Source organism: Drosophila novamexicana, unplaced genomic scaffold, assembly GCF_003285875.2.
Source record: "Drosophila novamexicana strain 15010-1031.04,08,12 unplaced genomic scaffold, DnovRS2.1 tig00000072-arrow-arrow-pilon, whole genome shotgun sequence".
NCBI classification, from domain to species: domain Eukaryota; kingdom Metazoa; phylum Arthropoda; class Insecta; order Diptera; family Drosophilidae; genus Drosophila; species Drosophila novamexicana.
Window position 1 is genome coordinate 505,277 of NW_020824771.1, and position 25,283 is coordinate 530,559.

General features: G+C 37.4%; 1 protein-coding gene and 1 long non-coding RNA gene across 6 annotated transcripts in view; one reads left to right on the plus strand and one right to left on the minus strand.

Annotated features, from left to right (window-relative positions):
* LOC115771400 (calcium-transporting ATPase type 2C member 1) overlaps positions 1-25,283 on the plus strand; it is a 55,401-nt gene that overhangs the window by 5,070 nt on the left and 25,048 nt on the right. Inside the window, exon 1 of one of the 5 annotated variants that reach the window (XM_030717094.1) lies at positions 15,174-15,449. The exons of the other annotated variants lie outside the window; for them this stretch is intronic. Within the exon in view, the coding sequence (XP_030572954.1) occupies positions 15,225-15,449 (225 nt within the window). The 5' untranslated portion in view covers positions 15,174-15,224. Of the gene's footprint in view, positions 1-15,173; positions 15,450-25,283 lie in introns of those variants that run through there. 5 annotated transcript variants of the gene reach the window in all.
* Positions 12,404-13,644, minus strand: LOC115771412. Its single transcript, XR_004018939.1, has 3 exons — positions 13,366-13,644; positions 12,539-12,755; positions 12,404-12,477 (listed from the first exon to the last, which is right to left on the minus strand). It is a non-coding gene; the product is annotated as an uncharacterized LOC115771412 (long non-coding RNA).

Genomic DNA, 25,283 nt, shown 5'->3' on the forward strand with positions numbered 1-25,283 from the left:
ATTATGGGCCATGGCTCGGCTACGTGTTGGCTGTAATGAAGACTGAATCACGTTGATGAAGGCAAATACACACATTTCTACAGCTTCTTCTTCACGGTATTTAACATAATTTTGCATAGCTTGAGCAGGTATTAAATTAAGGGCTGAAAAGGTATTATATATATGCTGCACCCATGCTATGATAGTCGCATTTGGTTCTGGCCCTTAAATGTGTATTTATTAATTATTTATAACGTGGACATGGGCATATTATTATCTATAATTTTCTATAATAAACTTTGTGAGAAAAGTAAGATGATTAAGTAATATTCATTTTATGATATGCTCCAATTTTAAGAGGAGTTTGTTTTGTACAGAGCATAGCTTGCTGCTGAGTTATCCATAAAGTCTTATCTGTCTATGTCAGTTCAATTCTCGACTGATAATTCGCATTACAGGTATATGATATAATGTTCCCATTCCATCGGCATTTGTGCTGCTTGCAATAAGTTGAAGTTTCACAAAGTTGAGAAATTGCGCCGCGACTTCGGCATTCGTTTGGGCGGCCTTTTGCAGAGCGTAAAGCCAGTTACCTGGCATGTCGCTTGAGGAGCGAAAAGCCAGATGAAAAGCCAGGCTAGAAATTTTTTAAATGTATTGACTTTATCTTTCTTAGTGTTTTTATTGTCTTTGGTCACACTGATTAATCATTAACCAGTTAATTGAGACAGAAGTGGAGAGCGAGAGAGTGAGGAAAAGCGTAAGAGTAGAAGCAAGTGAGGCATGTATAAGAACAGAGTGATATGTTAAGAAGTTTGTTCAAAGATATATAAATTTTCTGTTATAAAACATACATCAAGATCAAAATGAACCTTATTTTATTTAAGGCATCCACAATGATCAAAATTAACTTTATGAAATTCGAAAATGAAAATAAAATTAGTAACTTTAAATCCACGTACACAGCTATAAAAGTTTTTAAAATTTAATTTATGTTTTTTCGCCTTCCACTTTTGCAAATATAATTTGCACTTTTAATTGGTCATAAAAAGAAAAGAGAGAGAGGGAGCGAAAAACCAACCAGTTGGCCAGTTGGCCAAATTGTTAACTAGCAACTCGCATCCTGCAGGCGTTGAGCAAAAGTTTGTTTCCCAATTTCATGTTGTATTTTCTCCAAAAATATTCCTGTTCTCACTGCTCTTCCCCCTTTCCCCCTGCTGCTTCTAGCTGCATGTGTTGCAAATGTTGTCGCGCAATTGTGATGTTCATTTTATTCCCGGCTCAAAATGTTGCCTTTCGCCTTTCTGTTGCTCCCAAAAGGATATAAATATCCGTGTGCTGGCAAATCCTTGCTGGGTGGCACAACAAAAAGTTTTCCGGCGTTTTTACGTTAGTTTCTGATGCGATTTTAAACATTTTATGCTCATTTATATTTAGCTACACTTCTGTCAAAAGTTTAGTAAATGATTATAATATTTATATTATTTATTATAATTTTTATTTATTATTCATTTGATTCAAGCTTTGTACATTTGTGTGCATTTATGCAAAAACAAGTTTAAGCTGGGATTTTGATAACCATTTTTTTTTTTAAATAACTAAATTTACTTCAAATTAAACAGAATTTATTTAACAATTCGTTTTACAAGTTTTGTGAAATAGTTTTGAGCTTTTATTTGATCAACTTTCTACGCGCAGAAGCGAGATATAAGTATATTTATACGCTTAGGAATTTTAGCTTGAGCTTCTATAATCTTCTACTTTAACTCTTTTGACTACTTGCTTCTTAATTTCTATGCAATTTTAATGCTTATTCAAAAATGCCGCAATATATGTGGCCTGTGCTCAAGAATTTGGCATTTCATTTAACCAATTGAATTAGTTGGTTGCAAAATTTCAAAACGCAAAGAACACAAAAGCCACTAAATGTTGGTAACAAAAATAACATAGAACCGAAATATAAAAATAAAAAAAAAATAAAACCCAACTAACCTACCAAAAAGTTAACTAAAAGTTGGGTTTGAGGGCAATAACAAAGTCGAGTACGCTCGCAGGAGATGCCCTGTAAAAGTTCTATGGTTGTATAATTCTTTTATGTGGTTATATGGACGTGTAGATCAATGGATGCTGTTGAAGAATAATATGTATATATTATTTGTGGGATCATATCCAAATCCTTTTCTGCCTATTACATACATTGGTATACATTAAAATCGCACTTTTTACCCAGTTGTATGGCTAATGGGTATTTAAATGCGCTGGCAAAGAGTTTTGTGAATTTTGTATGAAATCAAAGTTCAAAGGAAAGGCACAAAGGTTGCCAGTTGGAGAATGTGGACTGGCAAGCCTGGGAATGGACACAATGTATACGCAGCTGCCCTGAAATGTATGCTACGAATTCCTGGCAACTGCAACATTGCGTATACGTGTTGAAGCCTGCTTAATGCGCCTGCATGGCAGCATAATTAGCATAATAATTATCATGATATATTGCGGCAATTAAAGGGCGAAAAGTCTTCGAAGTAATTTCATATCCGTTTGATTTTAAATGCAGCGTCAAGAGCAGCTGACGCCACATGCAAATGGGCAAATGGGCACGATGTGAGGGTTGGGCTGGGCTTGTGATTCATGGATAGTTGGGCCATAACGCTGCTCTATGAGCCATAATAAACAATACAATCAACAGGAAGTGAGCACAACGAGCTGGCAGCAGCAAGAGCTGCCGAAAGGCATAAACTTCCGCCGCGGCAGCCCTGATAAACGGAGCCCAAAAAGGACTTAGTCTGGCAGGAGTTGCGGCTGCTCCTGGATTTTTGCCGGTGCGCCTGCCTCTGTTTCTGCCTTTGCCTTGTAAACATGCAAAAATTGTCAATTGAAAAGTAACAGAGGCAGCAACAAAGTCATATTACGTTGTGGCAAAGATCAGGCAACCATACAACAATAACAACAGCAACACACATACATCCAACAATAACAAAGGCAACGTACAACATACGACATGAGGCAAATCTGTGCTAAAAGAGCCCGCGGGAGCAGACCGAGCTCTAGGTGGGGAGCCCTTTTGTACCCCTTCTCGGGTTGCTTTATACCTCTTAGCTAACCTCGAAAATGGGGCATATTCATTGTAGATTCGTCGAAAAAAGTTAGTGTATCGAAAAGTTTCCTGTATTTTCATCAAACTCAGCTCGTACGAGCTTCTCTATTTCCACATATCTGCAAACCCGTAAGACAGTCGGTTTTTCGATTCTCCCTTTTTTTTAGCCGACCTCTTGAACATATGTGTGCTCTCTGCTTTTTGTGAGCTATAACTTTTTTGTGTGAAGCATCTCAAACAAATTTAATTTTTTGCCATTTTCGCATATTGACTTTTTTTGGGGAAAGATCAGAAGGAAGGCGAAAAACATTCTGTTGCATACTTAATAATAAAAACGCGCGAGTAAACATTAAATCGGTGCACACATAAGTATTTTTGTGAAAAAATGTTGGGTTTATTTAACAGGAAATGGGCAAAAAATTACACCATCGGCACGCATTAAACATACAAAGGTCCATAAATATTGCTTTTTACAAAATGCACTCTGGCTTAGCCGAAAAACATGCGCATACAATTCCATTTACATTGAGGTAAATTCAGGAACATGCACCATTTGTCCGAATGGCTTTTGTCAACTTTACAGCTAAATTTTTGATATGTAGACAACAATGAATTGTTGCCAATACAAATTATTTATGCTTATGATATTTTTCCTGGATAATTCAACAAATTGCGTTTAAACTGAATTTCACAGAGATAACTTAAACAAATAGAAAGTTTGTTCAAGTTTTTGTATCTATTCGGAGATCATTAGGCTCAAATTTGTTAATTTCAATCAAAGCTTTTGAGCTATACAAATATCGATATTTCTTGTTAATTATCGATAAACGATAAATGCCTATCTAATTATAATTCATGCATTTTGGGCGGACATTTTTGATTTTCAAATTCTTTCATTGCAAACGACAAACAGTCTTGATTACAATCATAAGTTGTTCTACAAAATGGCTGGCCTACCTAATGCGTTCCTCACGAATGGTTGCCATAACGAACATAAAAGCCATAACTGCGTCAGGCCACGCCCACTTATGAAATTGTTTGTAAGACACCAGTAAAGGACATTTGCAGGCAAAGACAGTCAGCAGCTGAGTGTGAAGTCGTTGAGGAAACAGCTGCAAGTGTCACTCGGAATTTTCCAGTTTTTCCTTTCTTTGACAGTTCTAATGACAGGTTCAAGGAAGGAAAACTTGTAAAGGCAACATCAATTGTCCAGCCGAGGGGGCGGCGGGCGAGTGTATGTGGGAATATATAATGAATTTTTCACATGGCAAGGCAATTTTCATAAACTTATATAATGTCAGGAATGAAGCAGGCGACTTTAGCCTTGGGGAGTAGCATGTGGCATACACAATGTTGTGACAAGCTGGAAATAATTTTGATTGACATTTTTAGATCCTGTCGCTGGCTAATGGAAAGTTAATAGTTGCTAAGTAAAATGAAAGCACTCTTGCCAAGACAACTGAAGCCTGAACGAAAGTGGGCCCCCGCTCAAAATGCAATTGGTGTAGGTGAAAAATGATTGAAGCTATTGCCATGGCAGGGCAGGCGGTGCCTAGTTGTTGTCCTGTTGTCGATTCGCCACTCAGCTCACAGATGCTGGCCAAAGGACATTAAAAGCTTCGTTGGCTTCCCACTCAGCTTTCTTCGTTTCGTGTGCCCCTTGTTTGTTGTCGCTAGAGCGTTAAGCGGATTATGCACTTTGCCCCAGCCGAGCACCGACACATCCTGGTCTCCTGCTGGCCTCTATTAAGCGACAGCCCAACGGCATCAACTGCTGAGAAAATCCAGCCAAATGACGCATTAAGGCTTATAAAACATAGCCAACTAATTTAAATGCCACCGAAAAGTGTCCCCACGGCGGCAACAGGCTTTGAAGCCATGCCAAATACTCGCCCAATGTTATTCGAAAGATAAAGTGCACAAAGAGCTGCGTACATTTATCATGTCTGTTCAAAGTTGTGCAAAAACTATGAAAGAAAAAAATGATATATATTTTTTAACCGAATTGCGGCAAAAATATAAAAATAAATGTGGGTCATTTTCGCAGGCGGGTAAAATTGCATGCAAAATTTGTCAGGCTTTTAAAATCTGAGCTTAAAAGCTTGTGTTACATTCCGTTGCCAGCAAAAGGAATTAAATAAAATGCGAACTCTGTTTCTTTTGCTTCAAATATTTTCTCATAGTAATCATAGTAAAATAGCCAGTCAAGTTTTATATTAGTTTTAATCACTAAATTTACCAAAAGCATCTTACGTTGGCCCTGGATCTAATGTTTTTTAATTAAACGGAAATGGATCTCTTTATTTTCCAATATATTTTGAGTCTCCAATATATTTCGAGGAGGAAGGAAAAATGTTTACTTAACTTTTCGCTTAAATCTCCTGAAAAATATTGAACACTGTTCAATCTTTCAATAGCTTAAGTCGTATTTCAGCTTTTTAATCTTGTCTATTTCTGAAGGGGTCTTTAATGCAAAGAGTCCTTTTTTTTTATAAAGAGTAGCACACATTTGTATACTCTGAAAATGGATAAAATGGGTATAATGGTGTTGTGCAAATGTATGTAACAGCTGGAAAGTATGTACGCGTCCATCTTAGAACTTATAAGAGTTGGAGACTTTTAAATGTAGGTCTGCCCGTGCAGTAAGAATTTGTTTCCGGTAGCCGATAACTTGCCCCATTTTGCAAGCAATCGATAAAGGTCAATATCGAAATCCTGTTTCTTGAGGTTTTTCTCCCAGGTTTCAAGAGCCAGTCAGCTTCTAGAATAGTATATACAGATCATTAATTCATTATCGTTCAAGCATTGGGCATCCTGACTAGAGCACACTTGCTTGTTATAAACTAAATCATAGTCTATTAAACTCAGTCTCCATGCTTACGTTATGCGCAATCTTAGAACTGGCCCCATAAAGCTTTAATTTATGTATAAAATTCATATTCGTTAAACTCTTCGCTATGTATTCGAGTACGTCGTCCAGCTTTATTTATGTGGAGATTGACACGTGTCAAGTTATTGAAATTGTAACAGGGTATCAGCTCACGATTGAATGAAGTAAATGACAGCTGTCAGTTCCAATGACATTTCATATTGTCAAAGAGAGTACATTGACGTATATCAAATGACGCACATTGCATTGAAATTGCGGGGTAGGATTCATAATCCAGCGGATACGAACAGCTGTGGTCAGTTGTGGTCCAAGCTGGTTCCTCAGGGCGTATACTTAACTTAGCCCTTGGCAGTGGCATTGGCATTGTTAAGTCTATATAAATAGGTAACATTTGCGCTCAGGCGGCAACTAACAAGCGCATAAACTTTTCTATAGAACTCGCCTTCAATTCTATTTTCCTACTATTTTCCTGACCAGCAAACTGGGGCCAGACCCTCAACAACTTTAGTTGGCACTTTATTGTAGCACACACTTTCTTGGCCAAATTGCCGTCAATAATTTGGCTTATTTAACGCTCTCTAAACGCACAAGTTAAGCACTTGAATTGCCGAAATGTTTTTTGCATTTAATGAGTGTACTCCAGGGGCAATTACGAAATGCTCGACACTTCAGATAAGTTTACCTAAAGCTAGAAAATGTTCGGTTCAACTGTAAGATGAATTCTTGGCACAATTCAGAAATAACAAATAGAAATATATACCAACAAAAAAAATAGTACAGTTTCTCAACAGCTTCTACTAAGTTGCTTTATTATTTTTATTTATATTTGAGTTTTAAATATTCTTTATCAAGTTCATTTGTACTTGAGCTTAAATTAAATGTTATCATGGACTCTTATATTTGTTAAATTGGCCATAAAATTTCTACTAAATCTATTAAATCAGCAAAACTATCGACTAAGCAAATAACTGCTTTCCCTGCAATTGACTTTGCCCAGGCAAAGGTTTTTGTTGTATTTGTTGATTGGGTCAAATCTACGACTAGTGCATAAATATTTTATTTGACCAAAGATTCCAATGTTTGCTGTCAGCAGTTGTCCCACAGGCTCAGGGCAACACCAATTTACCCATTGATGTTAGTCTCTGTCGTACCTTTAACATTTATTGCAACATTAAACTGGACTAACTGCTACCCTGTTATTAGACGTTAACTTAAAATCTTTCAATTTTTAAGAACTATGCATATTTAATGATAATTATTTATTAATTATTCAGCATAATATAATATTTATTCAGAATTTATAAAAATTTGACTAAGGATTATGGATAGTTTCTTGTTAATGTAAGGCATTAAATTATTAAACAAAAGGGAGTTTTTAAGCATTGTATTTCGCGTGTTTATCAAGTCTCTTTAATACAATTATGTAGTTTATAGGATTAGACAAATCGTTTAGTCGTCTCCTCATCTTTGCACAAGTTTATGATGCCCATTTGCATACATTTTATAGGGTATTAAAAAGCAAATACGACAACTAAATTCACAGCGAAATTGATTTTCTATGATTTGTCAAGAGAATTGGAGCGAGTGCGAAAGAGACTGAGTGTCCCATACTCTCACTCGGAGTGAGAGGGAGAGAGAGAGAGAGAGGGAGTATGAGAAGCGGGGAGTGAGGCAGATGGCGTTTCGCAGAATCGGAAGTTTGTTTGCTAGTTTTCTGCTGCTTATTGAATGTGTTTGCCATGTTGATGTGCAGCACCTTTGTTTGTTCGCAGTTCGAAATGTGACACAAATTAATTAAAATTGTTCAGAATGCAGTCCATTTTTGACACGCCCCCAACCGCCCCGCGTGCACACAATGTGCGCATTAAATGACGCACGCAGCTCATTCAGAGCTGTCACAGCCATTTTGAGTTTCATTCATTTCGTTGTGCCGAGTGTCATGGGCTGTTCTTTTATTCGTTCGCCACCTTCTCTCACGGTCTTTCAATCGGGTTTATTCAGACATTTCCTTAATAAAAGGCCAACACACATGCGCACAACCCGCCCAATGCCCTCACACACCCCGTCACACACTCCCACACACACCCTCATCACACGTCCTCTTGCAGCTATATTGTTTTAATTGATTGACGAACTTGCCTAGAGCTCGATTGACATTGTTATGAGGCATTATATTTATCCACATTGCTCATATGGTGTCGAGCCAAGTTAAATATTTGCGTTGTTGCAGCTGCAGCTGCATTTGAATAATCCATTAAGTAATGCATTTCATTCGAATTTCACGCTCTGTTCATAAACGTTAATCAGTTTTAAAAGTTGATCAACTCGCCCCGAGCAGCGTATAGCTAACGAATTACCCAGAGTTTCCCAATTTATTAATTGTTATCGAATCAATAAATTATAAATGAGTTACGTGTTATAAATTACCACCGAAACCTAATGAAATTGTTGAATATGCGAAAGTTCGGTACTACCCACAGAAATTATAACATCATAAACAGTGGGATTTGCATAATAAAACGGATTTGAATAATGGAATTTTGGGGAAAAGCATCACCGATGTTTGAACAAGTGGAACAGATTAAAGTGGATACACTGAAAAGGGAGACAAAGGATATGGAAAATTGGAAAATAACATTACGTAAATACAACTATATAGTGTAAGAAAGGCTAAGAGAAATAATAGCTGCTCAAACTAAGATGTCGGAAATGGAAAAAAAACGTATAAAGAGACAGAGATAGCAGCTATAGAAATTTATCTGAAAGGCTTTGGAATGCGACTCAGGAGAATGAAAATGAGTAAAATTTCTAAACACAGTTGTACAAACTATTAAAAATAACAACTGAAGTAAAATATTCAAAACATGGAAAAGAGTTAATTGAGCTTTTGAACGCACGATTACAAATATATTACAAATTGCAGCATTTGTTTTTGAATTTCCTGCTTTTCCTTTCCGCTTCGTTTTGGTTAAATTCCTTTCTTTGTACTGACTTTCACATGTTTTCGCTTTAGTTTTCAATTAAATTTTCACATTGCATTGTAGGTGCACTGCGACTGCACTGCAAACTACATCAAATAATTTTCATACATTTTCCGAGTCAGAGGCAACATTGCAATTTCATTTTGAGATGCTGCAGTCAAAGAAATAAAATAAATATTTGCACTGCGCTGCGGCGTTGACGAGGACGACGTTGGGAACAGCGCCACAAAACCCCTAAGCCCCTTATATATACATATATATATATATATATATATATATATATATATATATATATATATATATATATATATAAATATTAAGCTTGCACATCCAAGGGAAAAATCCCATCAAAATATAAAAAACGGCATGTCAAACATAAGAGTCCAAGCAGCTCTCCACAAAATGGGTGCTTGTTGTTGACCTTAACAATGGCCTGGGAATCCTGGCATGGGGCCCTACATGGATTAGCCGCAGCTTACGACCGACAGACGCAGAGTGAATTAAAAAAATAAAACCTGTACAGAATGCCAGATTTGTGGCTGTGGCAAAAGAAAACAGGCCTAGTTCTGCCAACATCTACAAACTTCTCTTTCCCTCCTTCCCCTTGTCATCCTTTCGCTCGCACCCGTTCTTGGTACCAGTATTTACTGTCGGTGACATACACAAAAGGCAAACATTCTGTACTTCCTCTGATAATAATTCGTGAGCAGAAATTCACATGTGCCCTTATCATTAGAGATGGGTGCGTGCCGTGACACGTAAGCGCAACACTAAAAGTTACGAGCACGCGCTCATCTCTAGCGTTCACGTAGGCGCACATAATTTGTGGCCGCACAAAATTCCATTTTTGGTTCAATATTTTACTCAGTTGTCGCTAATTTACGGCCATTATATTCGCAGTTTGGCAATTAGTGGTGCGCTGCTTGAGTGAATTGCTGCGGTTCAAATGGTGGTTTAATTTCCTGCTCAAATAAATAACGTCAGACGTGAGTTTTAAATTGCGTGCAATAAAAATAAAAATACACATTAAAATTCTCAAGCAGTTCTAGCATATGTTGCTTTAAGCCGCACAAACCACAAACATTTGTGTGCACACACTGACACACTCGATGCCAGGCAGTTTATAAAGATGGGGCAACCCTGGTCGAGGCATTGGGTATGGCAATGATAGCAACATGTGCAATATGTAGTTATAACCACAACTACAAGAGCGACAACAAAGCGTGCATATTTCCAACTCCTGGCTAGGACACACAAAAAAGTGTTAGTTGGAAAAGGCCTGGGAAAAAAAAGAAAACGTTTTGAGCTACAGAATTCCGATTAGAATGAGCGAGGCATGGGTATAGCCGTTGGCGAACGTTTGAAACTGCAAAACAATTAAAATAGAGAGAGAGAGAGACCCACAGTGGACAGTGGCAGACCAGCAACAGGCACGGAGGAAACCGACAACGTAGCATTCCATATGTACGGGAAAAAGCCCCCAACGTAACCCTCACCCCAACTAAACCCTCACTCTCGCAACCCGGCAACAATTTTTACCCTGTGACAGCAGTTTTCAAAGCTTCCTCCTGCTTCTGCTCCCATTGAAACTGATGTTTTGCTGCCTGGCAGGGGCTTTGCTTATGTCAATATGAGAATGGGTGTATTGTCTCTTTTTCTCTGTCCAATCTCCGTTTCTCCCCCTGTGCTCGGCATGTGTGTGTGTGCCTTATCAACAGCATCCAAGCCCACGTAAATTCCACTGAATAACGCAATTTTATTGATGCGTATGTTGACGAAAGATGATGGCGAATGTAGATGCAATGTTAAGCCAAGGGGTGTGTGTGTGTATTGGTAGGTGTGTGTTTGAGTATTGCGGAAATCGTCAAACGTTTGTGGTTTGATATGTTTTGTCACACAATATGCATTAGAACAGACAGCTAGACTGATGAAAATTGTAAAAATTCAGGTTCTATCGATTTAATTCACGCTCAGAAGCTTAAGTTTTTGATCAATAATTGGAGAGCAGGAAGTGAGGTAGATGGGCGATATTTGGCATCAATATTCAAGTTATGGCTTCAACCATACAATTCTCAACCAAAATATCTAATCTTATCTCTTGCTAAAAAGTATCTCAGTTGTGATTTCGTTTTGTCTATTTGACGCTTTTTATGCCACAAATAAAAGTTTTAAGTTGGCCTGCCGCTGGGCTGTTAAGAACTAAAATAAATTCATAAACAGTCAAATCTCTATTTTTATACCCTGTACACAAAAAATACGTAAAAAGGAGCGCGGACCGGGTTATCCATCTGTGACCAATAGCTGCATTACAAGAGTTCTTTTTCAAGCCTGCTTAGCCAGCTTCTGGTCTCCTTAGTTAATGTTTACGCTTTTAGTTTATTAATATCTTTGTTTTATTTTTGCTTAGTATGCATATTAAAGCACAAGAGGGTATCTTAAGTCTCGATCAAAGCACATTTGTACTGGTTTTTCGCTTTTTTTGCTGACCGAAAAGTTTTCCAATTTAGATTCATAAACCATCAAAACGAGTGAAGAAAGGGAAATAGTGAAAAGCCATAGATAAAATTTACTTGTTAAAGCTGCCTGGTGAGCAAAATATGTTAAAGAATATTTAAACGAATAGTAAATATGTTTGACCTTAGCCCCAAAAATCTCTTCTTTGGTGGCTGCCAGATGCAATTTACAAACAATTTGAAAAGGCACCTGGTACAAAAATTGTTAATCCAGTCGAGGCGCATCGAGTGTTCATAAATGAAAGATATATATATGTATAAATATATGTATATATGTATCTGTATATACACAAGACTGTTTGCTATTCTGGCAACTTCTGCTGGCAAAAATGTAGCCAAATATTATGCAAAGTTCGCCCACACGATGCGGATTCCTGGACTGGGTGAAGACCCCATGCCTGGATGCTAACCAAATTTGTATCTGTTTCCAGACTGCGTGTGGTATGCCGCTGACAGACATTAGCAGAGCTTATGTTGCGCTCCAACCTTTCCGCCCCGCTGAGCCTTGGGGGCAACTAACTCTCACCCTGCCTCATGGACAGCGAGTCTCTGTCTAATGCATGCGAAAATTGCAAAAACTGCAAGTTAAAAGTGGAATTTTCCGACAACTATGTGAAGGTGTCCGTGTCTGTTTGCCACACTGTGTGTGTGCGTGTGTGTGTTGCTTCTGACAACTATGCAGATACTGGCATCAGTTATTTTCATAAACTCGCCCCAGACTGTTGCTTCTGCAGCTGGTATCTCTGGACAGCAGCCAGTTGATGTTTAGATAGGGCGAACACCTTCCGCACACTCGAATGCAATTTAAGTTATACATTTCTCAGTTTATTGCATTACATTGCAATTACAATTAGTTGTAGCTGAGAAACGGGCGTTACCTTAGCACTCGGGGCAGATACTTTCCCACAGAGTTGTTGCACATCAAATTTGCTGCATACTCTGAGGCGTTCATATATATTTTTAGCGTACTTTTTCTCAATCGGGTCTGCTTTCGATTTCGATAACGACTCATTTTGCTTGCTGTATCAATAAATAATTAAAAGTAACATCCGGAAAAACTGAATTTGAAAATGTACCTTACTTCAATTAGAATATGTAATTTTTTCTTATTATTTTATGCCTAAGCTCTTCGTCTTGCTCCTACAATATGGTAATATTGTAGGAATCTTACAATTGCTCCGCAACTAATTTCCTTGTGGAATGTCGTTTTAAGCACTTGATTTATTTCAAATCGAAGTTCAGTTTTTTTAAATCCACTTTTTCTGTGCTCTGACCTTGTACTTACGATGTAATATTATCTGAAATTAGAACAAGTAAAATCCTTAATACCTTTAAATGAAAATAGAATAATATCTAAGCTTCTGAGAGAAACCCATTTATTTATTTTGCTGTATTATGCACATTATTAAAGAGTTTATTTGTATTATATGCTGCCTTGTTAATATTGGCATTATTTACTCAGCTTATGGGGAAAATCAGTTCGTATATGTTATTTATGAACCTTCACTTTAACCAAACAAACCGTAAATAAAGCCCACCCCATAACTCCATACATATCACTATTTGCCATCTGCACTCTCCCATATTGTTTGTCACTTGAGCTCGGGGTCATATTTTATCTGCCCCACACTCGCTCTCTCTCTCTCCCTTTCTCTCTTTCTCTCTGGCGTGCAACCTCAGTGCAATGCGGTTTGCACTCGCAACCAGTGGAGCGGTAGATTTCACCTACCCAATGCCTAGAAGCTCTTGGTACTCAATGACACTCAAATTCCAATAAATAACTTATGTAACGCCAACTGCGACGACTGTCAAACTGTGAGAGGCAATGGAGGAGGCAACGTGGCGTATGAGCGTTGTGGTTGACGCCCAAAACTAACAGCAACTGCGTTGGCTATTACCCGACCTCACCTGGCTGCCATTTTGTCTTAGAGATGTGCACGTGTTTCCGTTTTTTCGCACATGACACGTAGTCGAAGCTTCTGCGGGATATTTTCCTGTGGGCACAATTCCAAAATAGAGTGTGACCAAAGCGTGTAATCATTATTGAATTACAAAAGGCAGGCACGAGCCTGTTGTGCTATTTGTAATAGGTGATTCGATGAAAATTACGAGCAGAAATAATACGACGAAGTTTTTGAGTTTTGAAAGTGTGACCAAAGTTGTAGGCGAATAGAGGACACGTAATTTTTTATATAATTTCTTAAAAGTGTGACCAAAATTTGTTTAAGCATTTAAAATAAAACTAAGCAAACAGAAAACATATTTATTTTGTACATTAAGCTTTTATGACCATTCAAAGGAAACTGAAGCAAAGTTTATACATATACATGAGACAACAACGAGCAAAGCAAATCCCTTTACAATGTTAAAAAAATAAAATAAAAATAATGTTTTTCCTAACAAGGTTTTTCTGACATCTCTCTCTCTCGTCGATGTTGTGAAACGTTTTCAACAAAACGTTAAAAATAGTTTATTAAAGCTCTCAAATCAACAAAATATTTATTTGTAATCGTGTTAGTAGCACAAATCACGATAAAAAAAAACACGATACTGGCACATCTCTAAATGCGACCCATCTATCGAATGTTCGCAATATTCGGTGGCAATGTAATTGTCTCAATATTTCGTTGCGACTCGTTTCGTTCTGATATCAACTGGGTTTGCTGGGAACGGGATGGGCCTTGGGACATGTCATGTGGAGTTCGGTTATTGTTGCTCTTGTTGCAGTTGTTGGTTTAGCGTGTTTGTTGCTTTCACCACAGAAATCTACGTGGTGCACGCTCGTCTTGAGTTAGTGGTTTCTATATCTTTTGAGCCGGCTTGCGGTTCTGTGCCACCTTTTGTGTTAAGCCCTCCTGTGTGTGCTCGGGTAAAATTAATTTCCAAGTGTGCACAATTAAGTTCAATTTAATTACAGTTGAAAGCAACATATGCTTAAATTTTCTGTATCAATATTACACCTGGGGAAATTTATTTCAAAGTCCGCATATACAAATATATATATTCACTGAGAGAATGTGTATTTTTTCCAAGAATCTATCCTTAGACTATCTCTATATATAAAACGGTTCTCAATATAAATATATACGATAAAAGGTAGCAAACTACCTTTTGTGATAAAGGTGCACGTTAAAACGGGGTTTCGGGTGGAACCAAGTCAAACACCAAGTTGTTCATAGTTAGGCCTCTAGATCAATTTTTCAACTAAATCTCGCAAAAATATTCTTCAGTCAAAATGCATGTTAAGGTGCATATCCCTCACATTACCTATATAGACATAGGTCAAAATATTCCAGAATATAACCCTGATAGAGACATTTAAGAAGAGAATCTGAAGTGAAGCAATTAAGAAAAATCAATCCTTGATAACAGTTTTCTTCTATTACGGGCATAATTTGCGGAATTTTCTTGTTCTTTCTGTGTGTCCCGATGTGAATCACACAAACACATTCTATAACAGCCTTACCATGTAGTGCTAACTTAATTACCGTCACCCAGCCCAGTTTCTGCGAGCTCTTCGCCCAGCGTTAATCAACTTATTTATGGGCAGACGACATGTTGGCCATTTTATGGGCATTATCAGTGCCTGGCATGCGTGTGAGGCGGCGTCTTTTGGCTGGGCGTTTTCCAAAGTCGCCATGCAGTTCAACGCACTCTGCGTTAGACTTTGATTTGGGCTTGTGCCCCTTTAGGATACGTTGTGTTTTACTTCAATTTAAAGTCGTGCTATAGGACATAGACCTTCCGAAAACTCGCATAACTCAAGTATGAGTCCAGCCGCCGTGCCAGCCAGTGCGAAGGAATTGCAGCCACTGTATCCACGGCCACAGGACGAAATCCCAGGAACAGGAACGTCAAATTTGTTGCGCAATCGTAGAAACAGTAGTCTTATGGTCTCCCAACATAACAGCAAAAGTCTTACAGTTTCACTAGAGACGACCAAATCCCAAGACGAGGACGATGATGACAGGGCAATAGAACATCCCAAAGAGGTAAGGCTCCTCTGTGTTTGAAACTTGAGTCAATTTGCAATGTAACTGCGATGTGAGGGAAAGTTTGTTTCACTTATTTGTTAGGGTGTTTTCGCAGACTCTGAGCCGTTGAATGTTTAGCTCGCCGTGCTCTGGCATAATTTCAGAGCATAAATTAAACTCACTCATTAAGTACACGTGTGTCCCACTCAGCATAACTAGCTTACACAAAGGACATCGTTTCTGTGGCCCAAACTCATAATTTTCATCTTGTTGTATTCGTGTTTGACTTGGTGCTGCATAACAACACGTTAAGCCAATTAACTTAATTGTTGCTCATTTGGAATATTTTATCATTGCCTTTTGGAAGCTTGGCCAATTTAAAGGGTGCCCCTCCTAATTGTATATCATAGTAATTTTTCAATTCAAGCTTAATTCTTATAACTTCAATTTTTGTTTCATTTCAGGTATGTATGACCACATTTTATCCCCCTTATGCTGCTAGAAATTCGCGTAAGTAAGAAAACAAGTATCAAAAACACCCTGTATAAGTTGTACATCAGGTAAACACCTACACCTAAAGAAAACAAGCAAAACAATCAGGATAAAGCCGTCCTAAAGCATATTTCACACTAAAAATAATTAACAAAACAACATAAAGCACACATAAGCAGACTACAGAGAAATACTATCTGTGCTATATCAGAGCCCAAATACTCTTTCAGAATCCAAAGAGCCAAAGTACTCCAAACAGACCCTGACATATCAGAGCCTCAATACTCTTTCAGACTTCAAATAGACCACACTCACATATTTGAGACTAAATTCCAGACTCCAAATAGACCATCACATAGTATAAAAATTGAATCAAATCTTTTCAAAAATATATATATGTAGGCTTGAATCTATATATATATGGGCTTGTATCTGTGAATTGCCCAACGTGTCACACATTTAATGGGTCGCTCGGAGTACCCACGTCTAGGGTATTTCAACAACAGCTTATGGAGGCACCACAAAAGTTAGCAGCAGAGCTACACATGAATAATCAAATTTTTTAAGCCAGCCGTTGCCGTTGCCCAAGGCAGCAAATTGCGCAGAAAAAAAGAAAGAAAAAAATACGTTGGTTGTGGCAGTAAATGCCAGAGAGGCAGTCACAGCAGACGTGCAGAAGCAAGGCAAAGACAACGTTACGTATACGCAACGTGTGACGGGAACAAAGGCACAGTCTTTGAGCAGTCGTGGTAAAGTTTTGTGACTTGTTCAATTGGCTGTGAAAATGACAGGCGAGCAAATTTAACTTTTCTCTGTTTTAACAGTTCGTTCGGCTCTAGTTTTTGGACAAAATTGCCCCTGGATAAGTTGTCGCTGCAATTAGCAGCGCTTTTCAATTATTCTTGGCCACATTTGCTCACACTGAGTGAAACTTTTTATGCCCTGCAACTCTTTGAAACGGGTAACCGAGCATATTTATGAAGTTGCCAGCAAAAGCGACCCAGTAGAATTCTTGATAAGATATAGAGTTTGGTCGATAGGTAGACCTTCTGCCTATTTAGTAGCCCCATGAATACTTTAAGAAGTATAAATGTCGGCTGTCAACCTGGTTTACTACATAGCGTAGATTCTTAGAACTTGAGTGGTATATAGAGACTCTTCTGAATTCCAACTCTAACATATGACTGTTTAATAAGGGGAACTTAGACTGTCTCCTAGTCGGACACTTGTCAAAATCACTGACCCTCTTTCATCGGCTCATTATTAGCATCAAATTAGTGTGTTAAGAACAAAAAAAAAAGGACCTCGAGTCTCTCAGCCGGAAATGATAAATTAGTTAAAGCAAATGCAACTTTTATGTAAGCGCTGTTCGCAGACAACATAAGTGAAAGAGTAGAAAATAATATAAAATGGAAAGGGAGGGGGAGAAGAGAAGAAGAGAGGGAAGCAAGTTTGTTTCTAACATAGTTTTATGCCAGCGTTGGGACGTGGAAAAAATATGCTATATTAAAAAGTTTTTCGATTATTTTGTAGCTATTTTTGTTTTTCTTGCTTCAAAGTTTCCCGACTGGATTTTCTTAGTCGCTTTGCACACTTGATGAATGCTGTGCTAATGAGAGAGCTATAGACAGAGAAAACTTAGAGTTAAAGAGAGAGGGAGAGAGAGAGAATGCAGAAAAAATAAACAGGGTAAAAGGATATCTTGTGAATAGCGAAACACAAACTCTGCAGGTGATGAGCGAAGCAACTAAATTAAAAGTTCCTAGTTGAAAATGCAACCAACTTTAAATTGCTGAAAATTGTGTTATTTAGTTCTCCATGATTATTTTATTGAAAATTGTCATTGTTAAGAACTTTGGCTAAGTCTCAACCCGATTGCCTTACATGAACATTGTTAGTTGTTCATAGGTTAATTGGGAGCTCTCTATGGTCACTTTTTCATACCTTGTACTCTTTGAAAGTGGATAATTGAGAGTATAATAGTATTTTCTTGGTTTAATTATTGTCTTATATGCTGTTACTCTTATATTGCAACTTTTATCAGAGTGAGTGGGGTTCACAGTGCAACAATAGTTTTTAGTTTTAAGTGGATTAGTTTAGATACGTACAGATGGTATTATGTTCATTTTGTTTAGTCTAGGATTGTAGTTTGTTTGGCTGAGCATCATCGAACGATCTGTTGCGAGGGACCTTTTAAGTCTCCTTATTCGCCACCTTAGCAGGTTTCTTGCCAGGACTTTATGATGGTTGTAAAACTTAGATGGGTAGCTAGCTGCTTGTATCTTGACATCCCCTACAATTGGTACCTTAAGGTCTTTTGCGATGTCACGTGCTCGTATGTTCTTCCTTCCGTCTGTAGGAAAACATTAAACTCAGAAACGATAAGAGCTGGAGATTATTACAAAACAAGCTTATAATATTTCCAATATTTTCATTTCAATAATATCGTTAAATATTTGTTTTAAAGCAAGCTTTTTCAATAATCTCTAGTATTTCACTTGAATTCCTCCCGCATTCAGTTATATATTGAAATGGGGTAGAACTACCCCGAGTAGAGAATTCCTACCTTTAGCATATATTTTATTATTACAATATTAATTTCAATGCTTTCAAGTTTTATTTTCATACAATAAGTTCCTAATGGTCAGCCTGAAATTGACTCTTATTTTATTTACACACATACCTTGATTCCTTGTGCATTCTGTGGCCACTTGAAGTCCAACATTTATAAGTTAATTTTGATTTCAATAGAAATAAAAAGCTGTTGCTTCAAGAGTTTTGTTGTTGCTCTCGTAGTGCGCTATTGAAAATTAACAATTTTCCTAGCTAAGCTGTGCTCAACTTCAATCGGCTTGTCAAAGTTTTTTGTCTTACACCGCCCGAACAACACTCGAGTGTCCTTTGTGGGATGTAGACCCCTTGGCGCCGCTGCGCTCCGCTTCTAGCACCTTGCCGTTTCAATCGAATGAACATCAATATTGATTTTGCTTAGTCAGTTTTGCCGGCAAGTCTTTTGTTTAACTACGCCCAAGTTGTTGCCCCACGACGTGTTTCAAGTTCCTTGTTCCTTGTTCCTTGTTCCTGGGCTCTATGCCACATCCTTCGATGCGCCGCCTTTAAATCAACACTTTGCTTCAACTTGGCCCCTTTCTTGTGCCCGCTGTTAGCCAGCCACCTCTCAGCTTTGCTGGCATATTACTTTTGTGGCTTTTCCGCTATCCTTGCCGCCTGCTAAATGGAAAACTTGTGGGCTGCTCAGGGGGCACTTAACGGCTTTCATGGATTCGGTTTGAATGGCTAGAACGTGCGGGCGGGGAGCAGCATGTGAAAGAACATTTTATGGAGTTGCAAACTTGTGCTCGATGATGTAAGTGGCTGAAAACTGCATGCGGCTAACTTGCTCCTAACTGCGAGTTCTCTTTCTTCGTTTACTTGTTCTCCCTTTCTGGCTTTTTTTGTGGGCTTGAGTGCATCGTTAACGTATTTTGCTGGCTCATCAGCTAGCTAGAAATTGTAATTTCTTAGCTTTGTTTTTACCTGAAACGCATTGACCTGAATTTTCGGCCTGGATTCGCACTCGTTACTTATCAAGTAATTTCTCTTGAATGATTTATTAAAAGTCCGCAGAGACTTAAAAGGATTCTATCATTTGGCAGGTAACTTGTTTTTGTGGTCTTTTATAATTAACTAGGAATATTACAAGTTTTATTTGTTTTACATTGAGTCCGATAGCTTTTAGTTTGTTCAAAAAAATGAGTAAATAATTTGCTGCGACTATTTGTATAAATAATATCCGTGGCAAGGATAAAGCAACGCCAAAAATTAAGCCAAATTGCATTTTATTTGAACAGACCGCTGCCACTCTATAAAAGCGTCAGATTTAACCCAACTAATTATGCGGCGTCTGCTGACAATATGTCAATAAATTTAAAACCCTTTTTTTTGCACAAGCGCATTCATAATTCCTTTTAAACTTTTATATTTTCGGTTTATTTATGCGGCATTAAAAATGTGTGCAGCAAACGAAAACAATTAAAATTAAATAAATTGTGAATGCGGTTGCTGGCTTAATTTGATGAATGTGCAAATAATTAACACGCGCAAAATTGTTATTACAATAAAAAAACAATCGAAAATGAAATTTATGAACCTGCTGACAGCGGCAGAGGGTAGAGGGAAGCGGCTGTAATCAAAATCAATGCGATGTATTTAAGAGTTTTTTTTTTATTGAGCTCGGTTTGAACAAAAGCCGCCCAAATAGGTTGAAATCAGAGCTGTGTGAGCTAAAATTAATTAAATATAAAGCTGAAAGGAATTTCGGCTTAGGTGGCACGTTGCTTAACCCGTTAATGCCAAATAAATGAATTCATTTATTCAAAATTATATTCATTTGAGAGCTTTTTATACCCTGAACCCATTAAAAATGGGTATAAGGGTATATTGTATTTGTGCAAAATCCAAATGTATGAAACAGGCAGAAGGAAGCATCTCCGACCCCATAAGGTATATATATTCTTGATCAGCATCAATGGCCGAGTCGATCTAGCCATGTCCGTCTGGCTGTTCGTCCGTCCGTCCGTATGTATGAACGCAAGGATCTCAGAACCTATGAGAGCTAGAGACTTAAAATTTTAGATGTAGGTGCTCGTAGTGCCTGCGCATATCGAGCTTGTTGTTACCGATAATCGATAACTTACTCCGTTTCCAAGTAGTCGATAAAAATCGATATCGATATCCTGCTCTTTGGGCAATTTTGGTAAATAATAAGAGCTAGAGTCATCAAACTCGAGATTTAGCTTATAAAATAGATATATATATATATTTATTTGATGTTGGAAGAAGAGGGTTCAGGGTATCCCCTAGTCGGGAGCTCCCGACTAGAACCTCTTACTTGTTATACTATTGTTTGTCTAATTGATATTGGTAAATATTGTTACGCGTTTAGATTTATATTTTAGTCATTCCTCTACTCTTAAATATACATTTTAAATTTTATTTATTTAATTTGTATTATAAATATGCTGTAAGCTCCCAAAGGATACATCCATTAAGCTTGCAAGTGTATTTAGTGTTTGACATTTCGAGGATAAATCCTTACTGTTTTTGCAATATTTTGTTTTTTGAATATTCTAACATTTGCTTACTTGACTTTTCTCTCAATAATTAAAGAACCCAACGCATAGTTTCTCAGTAGTTATTACTTTGGGCATGTAAAAATATTTGCAATTTTTTCAACACATAATTGATTATACTTCTGTCTTTTTGTTCTACCCCTTGTTGTTGCTAGAGCCTGGCAAATAAAAATTGCAATTTCTCGTTGTAATGTAATTAAAAACACACAACAATCGCAATATGTGTTTGCCTAGTCCTGCGCTATATTTTATCGGCATGTGTTTATTTTGCTAATTGAAAAATTAAATGAAATGCGCATAACGCAAAATTGTAGCTGCAATTGAATTAGCTGTACGTGAATTGAATATTGTTGTTCAAAACAAATATAAATATTAGTTGAGATTTGTGCTGAAAAATTTGCAATAAAAAACAATATCGGATATATTTGATTAGATTATATTGGATTTTAATGGTTTTAAATTGTTTGGACCTATTCACTTGACATGAGTATTATGCCATTATTTAAATGAACTTATTTATTGTTAAAACGAACGCCTAAAAGCAGACTAGAATCGTTCTGCCTCAGCTGCTGACTTTTAAGGGTGGATTGCAGTCTGTGCATTGACTGAAGATGTATGAGTCCAGATTAATCTTCTGTTGCAAGCAGTTTGTTGCATGCAGCATCTTTTCGATGGGGTATCTGTAAAGCTTAAGTTGCAGCTAACCGGCAACAGGTGCAACGAGTCAGGAAATTGGCAGATGCCACCGACCTAACCAGCCAGCATTTGTTGGTCAGCTCCTTGGGGGGCAACCTTTTGCAAAGGTTTAACAATGCATTCTTTTGCGAGCTGAGAAAACTTTAGTTTTTTATTGAAATTGTGCTGCGCTAAAGGTATTTCCTATTATTATTTTTATGTTGTGTGCTCTTTTGCTTTTGCCGGCACTTTGTCGGCAATTTATGCGCATTATTTTCATTTTGCAATAAGTTTTCAATAAGGGAAAATAAGCATAATATAGAAAACTTCACGTTCTGCAAACTACAGTTTATTTCCCTCGGTGCTCTCGCATTTTCCCAACCTAACAGTTACCTTTATAACTTTGGCATCAACTTTTTTCCCTTTTTTTTTTTTTTTTACTTTCGCATTCACAAAAATTGAAGTACTGCGTATTCTTTGTTTCTTTATTATTATTTTTTTTGCTCTTCGGTTTTTTTGTTGTAGTTTTTAAGTTCCTTTACGTGCCCCAACAGTATTTCAACTTGTTTGGCTTGTGGCAAAAGAGAAGCGAGATTGTTTTTTCGCTGTGAAAGTTATGAACATTTAACTTTGTCATAAAGTAAGCATGTTTAACATAATGTTTACTTTTTGCTATTGTTGAGGTTTGTCTAAGTATAACTATAACACAAGGACAATTGTTTTTTCTATCTGCAAACCTGGCATTTATTATTTTCACTTTGCTTCCATATGGGCAAATTGTTACTGAAATCAAATTACTTCATAATATAGCTCTATGGTAAAATTCGGTTAAAAATGGTAAATTGTTCTTTTAAATGTAATCTTAAATTGAAAATCTTTAACTTCGCTTATAATTTTATTACCTCTCCTTTGTGCTGCTTTAGGCCAAAATGCAAAAGTAATTTAATTCAATAATACAAACGAACGATTCGTAATTACAGCCCGCATACAACAAGACTTGACCAGACGCATACAAAAGACATGAAAATTGTGCTCAAAGAAATTTCCACAATTTCCTCAACAGGAAAGAAATCTACATACATACCAATATATATTCATATATATATAGATATAACTGAAATCTGCACTTAATTTAAAAGCGGCATTCATCATCAACTTTCCTGTCACGAATTTATATGTTAAAATGCGACAAACCGCAATGAAAAATGGGCAATTCAACTGACGGAAAGAGACGGATAAAGGCTCGAGTTATTTATAAGAGAGAGAGAGAGCGAGCAAAATAGACTGAGGGAAATAAAATATAACATAATTCATTTGGGAGCGGGCAGAGAGCGTAACACGTCGGCCAGTGCACCGTTGAGAGGCTGCCGAGTTAACGAGTGCATTCAACAGGATATGTGGGCGTGGCTCAGTCTCAGTCTACGGCTTGGGCGTATTGAGGGAGGCGTGGCTACTGCCAAAGGCGACCATTAAGTGTGCATAAATTTTCATTTTACATGCACAGAACAAACGAATGCATATAAATTCCGTTCAGCCTGCAACGATAACTGCACACACACAGGATATACGCACACACACCCACACACACACGCCCAAAATGAACTGCACTCAATTATATGTAAATTATCAGTCTGTGCCCTGCCCCAGCAACTGCGATTTCCCATTTCTTTTCACTTCCCGCTCTTGCTCTTGCCATATGCTGGCCTCAATATTATTATTAAATAATTTCAATACCATTAAATATTCAATGCACACGCTTTTCGCTTTTGTTTTGTGTGTCAGTATGTGTAACTATGTGTGTGTGTGTGTGTGTGAATACGAGTGTTTAATATCCCCAACTTAAAATGTATTATTTTTTTTGTGCGCTTAATAATATATATTTAAAATAATGTAATGAAAGTGAAAAATGATTGAATAACATGTTTTTGATTCCAGATTGCAGAAAAAATATAAAATTTTATATGATCTACATATTAAACATATTGTGGGTTCAAAGAAATATATTTTATGAAAAATTGAGCTATAAAAAAAGTTAGTTGAAATTGGAATTGTTGGAAAGAAAGGCTATTTTACATTAACAGACAAAAGTGTTGCTCAGATCAGAATATATGTCTTTAATATATTATATATATTCTTAAACTATCTAAACTCTCAGTTCTCGCTTTATAAAATTTTCTATTAGTCGCACGCGGCGTATACGTAATTTATCTATGCAACTTCTGTAGCTGCCACAATACACGCCTTTCGAGCTGATTTCACTTCCGTTTCTGCCAGCAATTATTTGCCCCTTGGAGTTTTACGTTAGTTGTGAGAAAAAGTTATCGGGAACTTTGTCAATATATATAGTTTTTGTTGTTGTGTTCTCTATTGTCTGTCGTCAAAGTTTTGCTTTGTCGCTGGCTGGCTGGCTGTTTGCACTTGAACATACTCTTAATTAATTAAATTTACAGTTTAGAGAGACTTTTTTTTCACACTGCTTTGTTGTGATTGTGTGCTGTTCTGGGAATGTGTGGATTATAGCCTTTGTTAGAAGTTCCCTTAGCTAGCATTTGAATAAATGATCGTAAATTGCTGTAGATTTTATATAGCTATTGTCTGCCTAATCCTCCATTACATATACTGTAATTACAGCTAATGTCTGTTAGCCAAGCTTATGACAGATACTCGTTTTTCTGAGTACTCGATAGCAACGAGTTTTTTTTTTTTGTGTCTGTTGAAGCGAACTTCAAAGCAAAGTTTTCGAGTGGTTCACAGTGAAAGACGAAAACTTTTTGCAGCAAATCTCATTCCTTTTTTTTTTTTAATTGTGAAAATACAATAAATATTTAAATACATTAAGTTTTCCCATTCGTTTTTAGTGCTGGCTTACAATTGCATTTCTGATTAAAAAAGCATTCGTTAGTTAAAATGTTAGGAACTCGTGTTGGGTCTCATGTGAGAGTTTAGTGTCTCGCAGTTTTGCCTCAATAGTTTTACTGTACAGCTCACATTACGAAGTCGCACAATTGCAATTTACATGTTTGGCTCCCACATGTGTCGTCTAAATTGTCACTTAAGTGTCACGCATTTGGGGCTTGTGCTCAAACTCGGTTCCAACTCGGATTCAACTGTGCTCCAACTGTGCATTGCCTCTGGCACATGCATTGAAAATAAATTTGAATGCCACATCTATTAGTGCCGCTTGCCTTACCCCAGAACAAGCGAGCGACAGTCAGCTGCAGCTGCGGCTGCGGCTGCCTGCTTCCTTCCTTCCTTCCTTCGTTGATGCGGCCTTTGCTGCTGCTGTTGCTGCTGGTTACGTGCATCTAATGAAGCTTGCAACAGAGACAATGCAGGAGGCAAGAACAACAATTGTCTGCTTTGCATTTTTCATGTAACTTCGTTTAGCATTTGTGTTATCAACGTTCGTCCGTTGGCAACAGATTGCCACAAAAATTGACATCGAGTAAAGAATTGCATGGGCTGTGCTCCACATGGCTTGATTTGCATTGACAGCACTCTGCCAAAGTTGCTTGCCTTTGGTGCAATGACACTAACTGAAAGTTACAGGAGA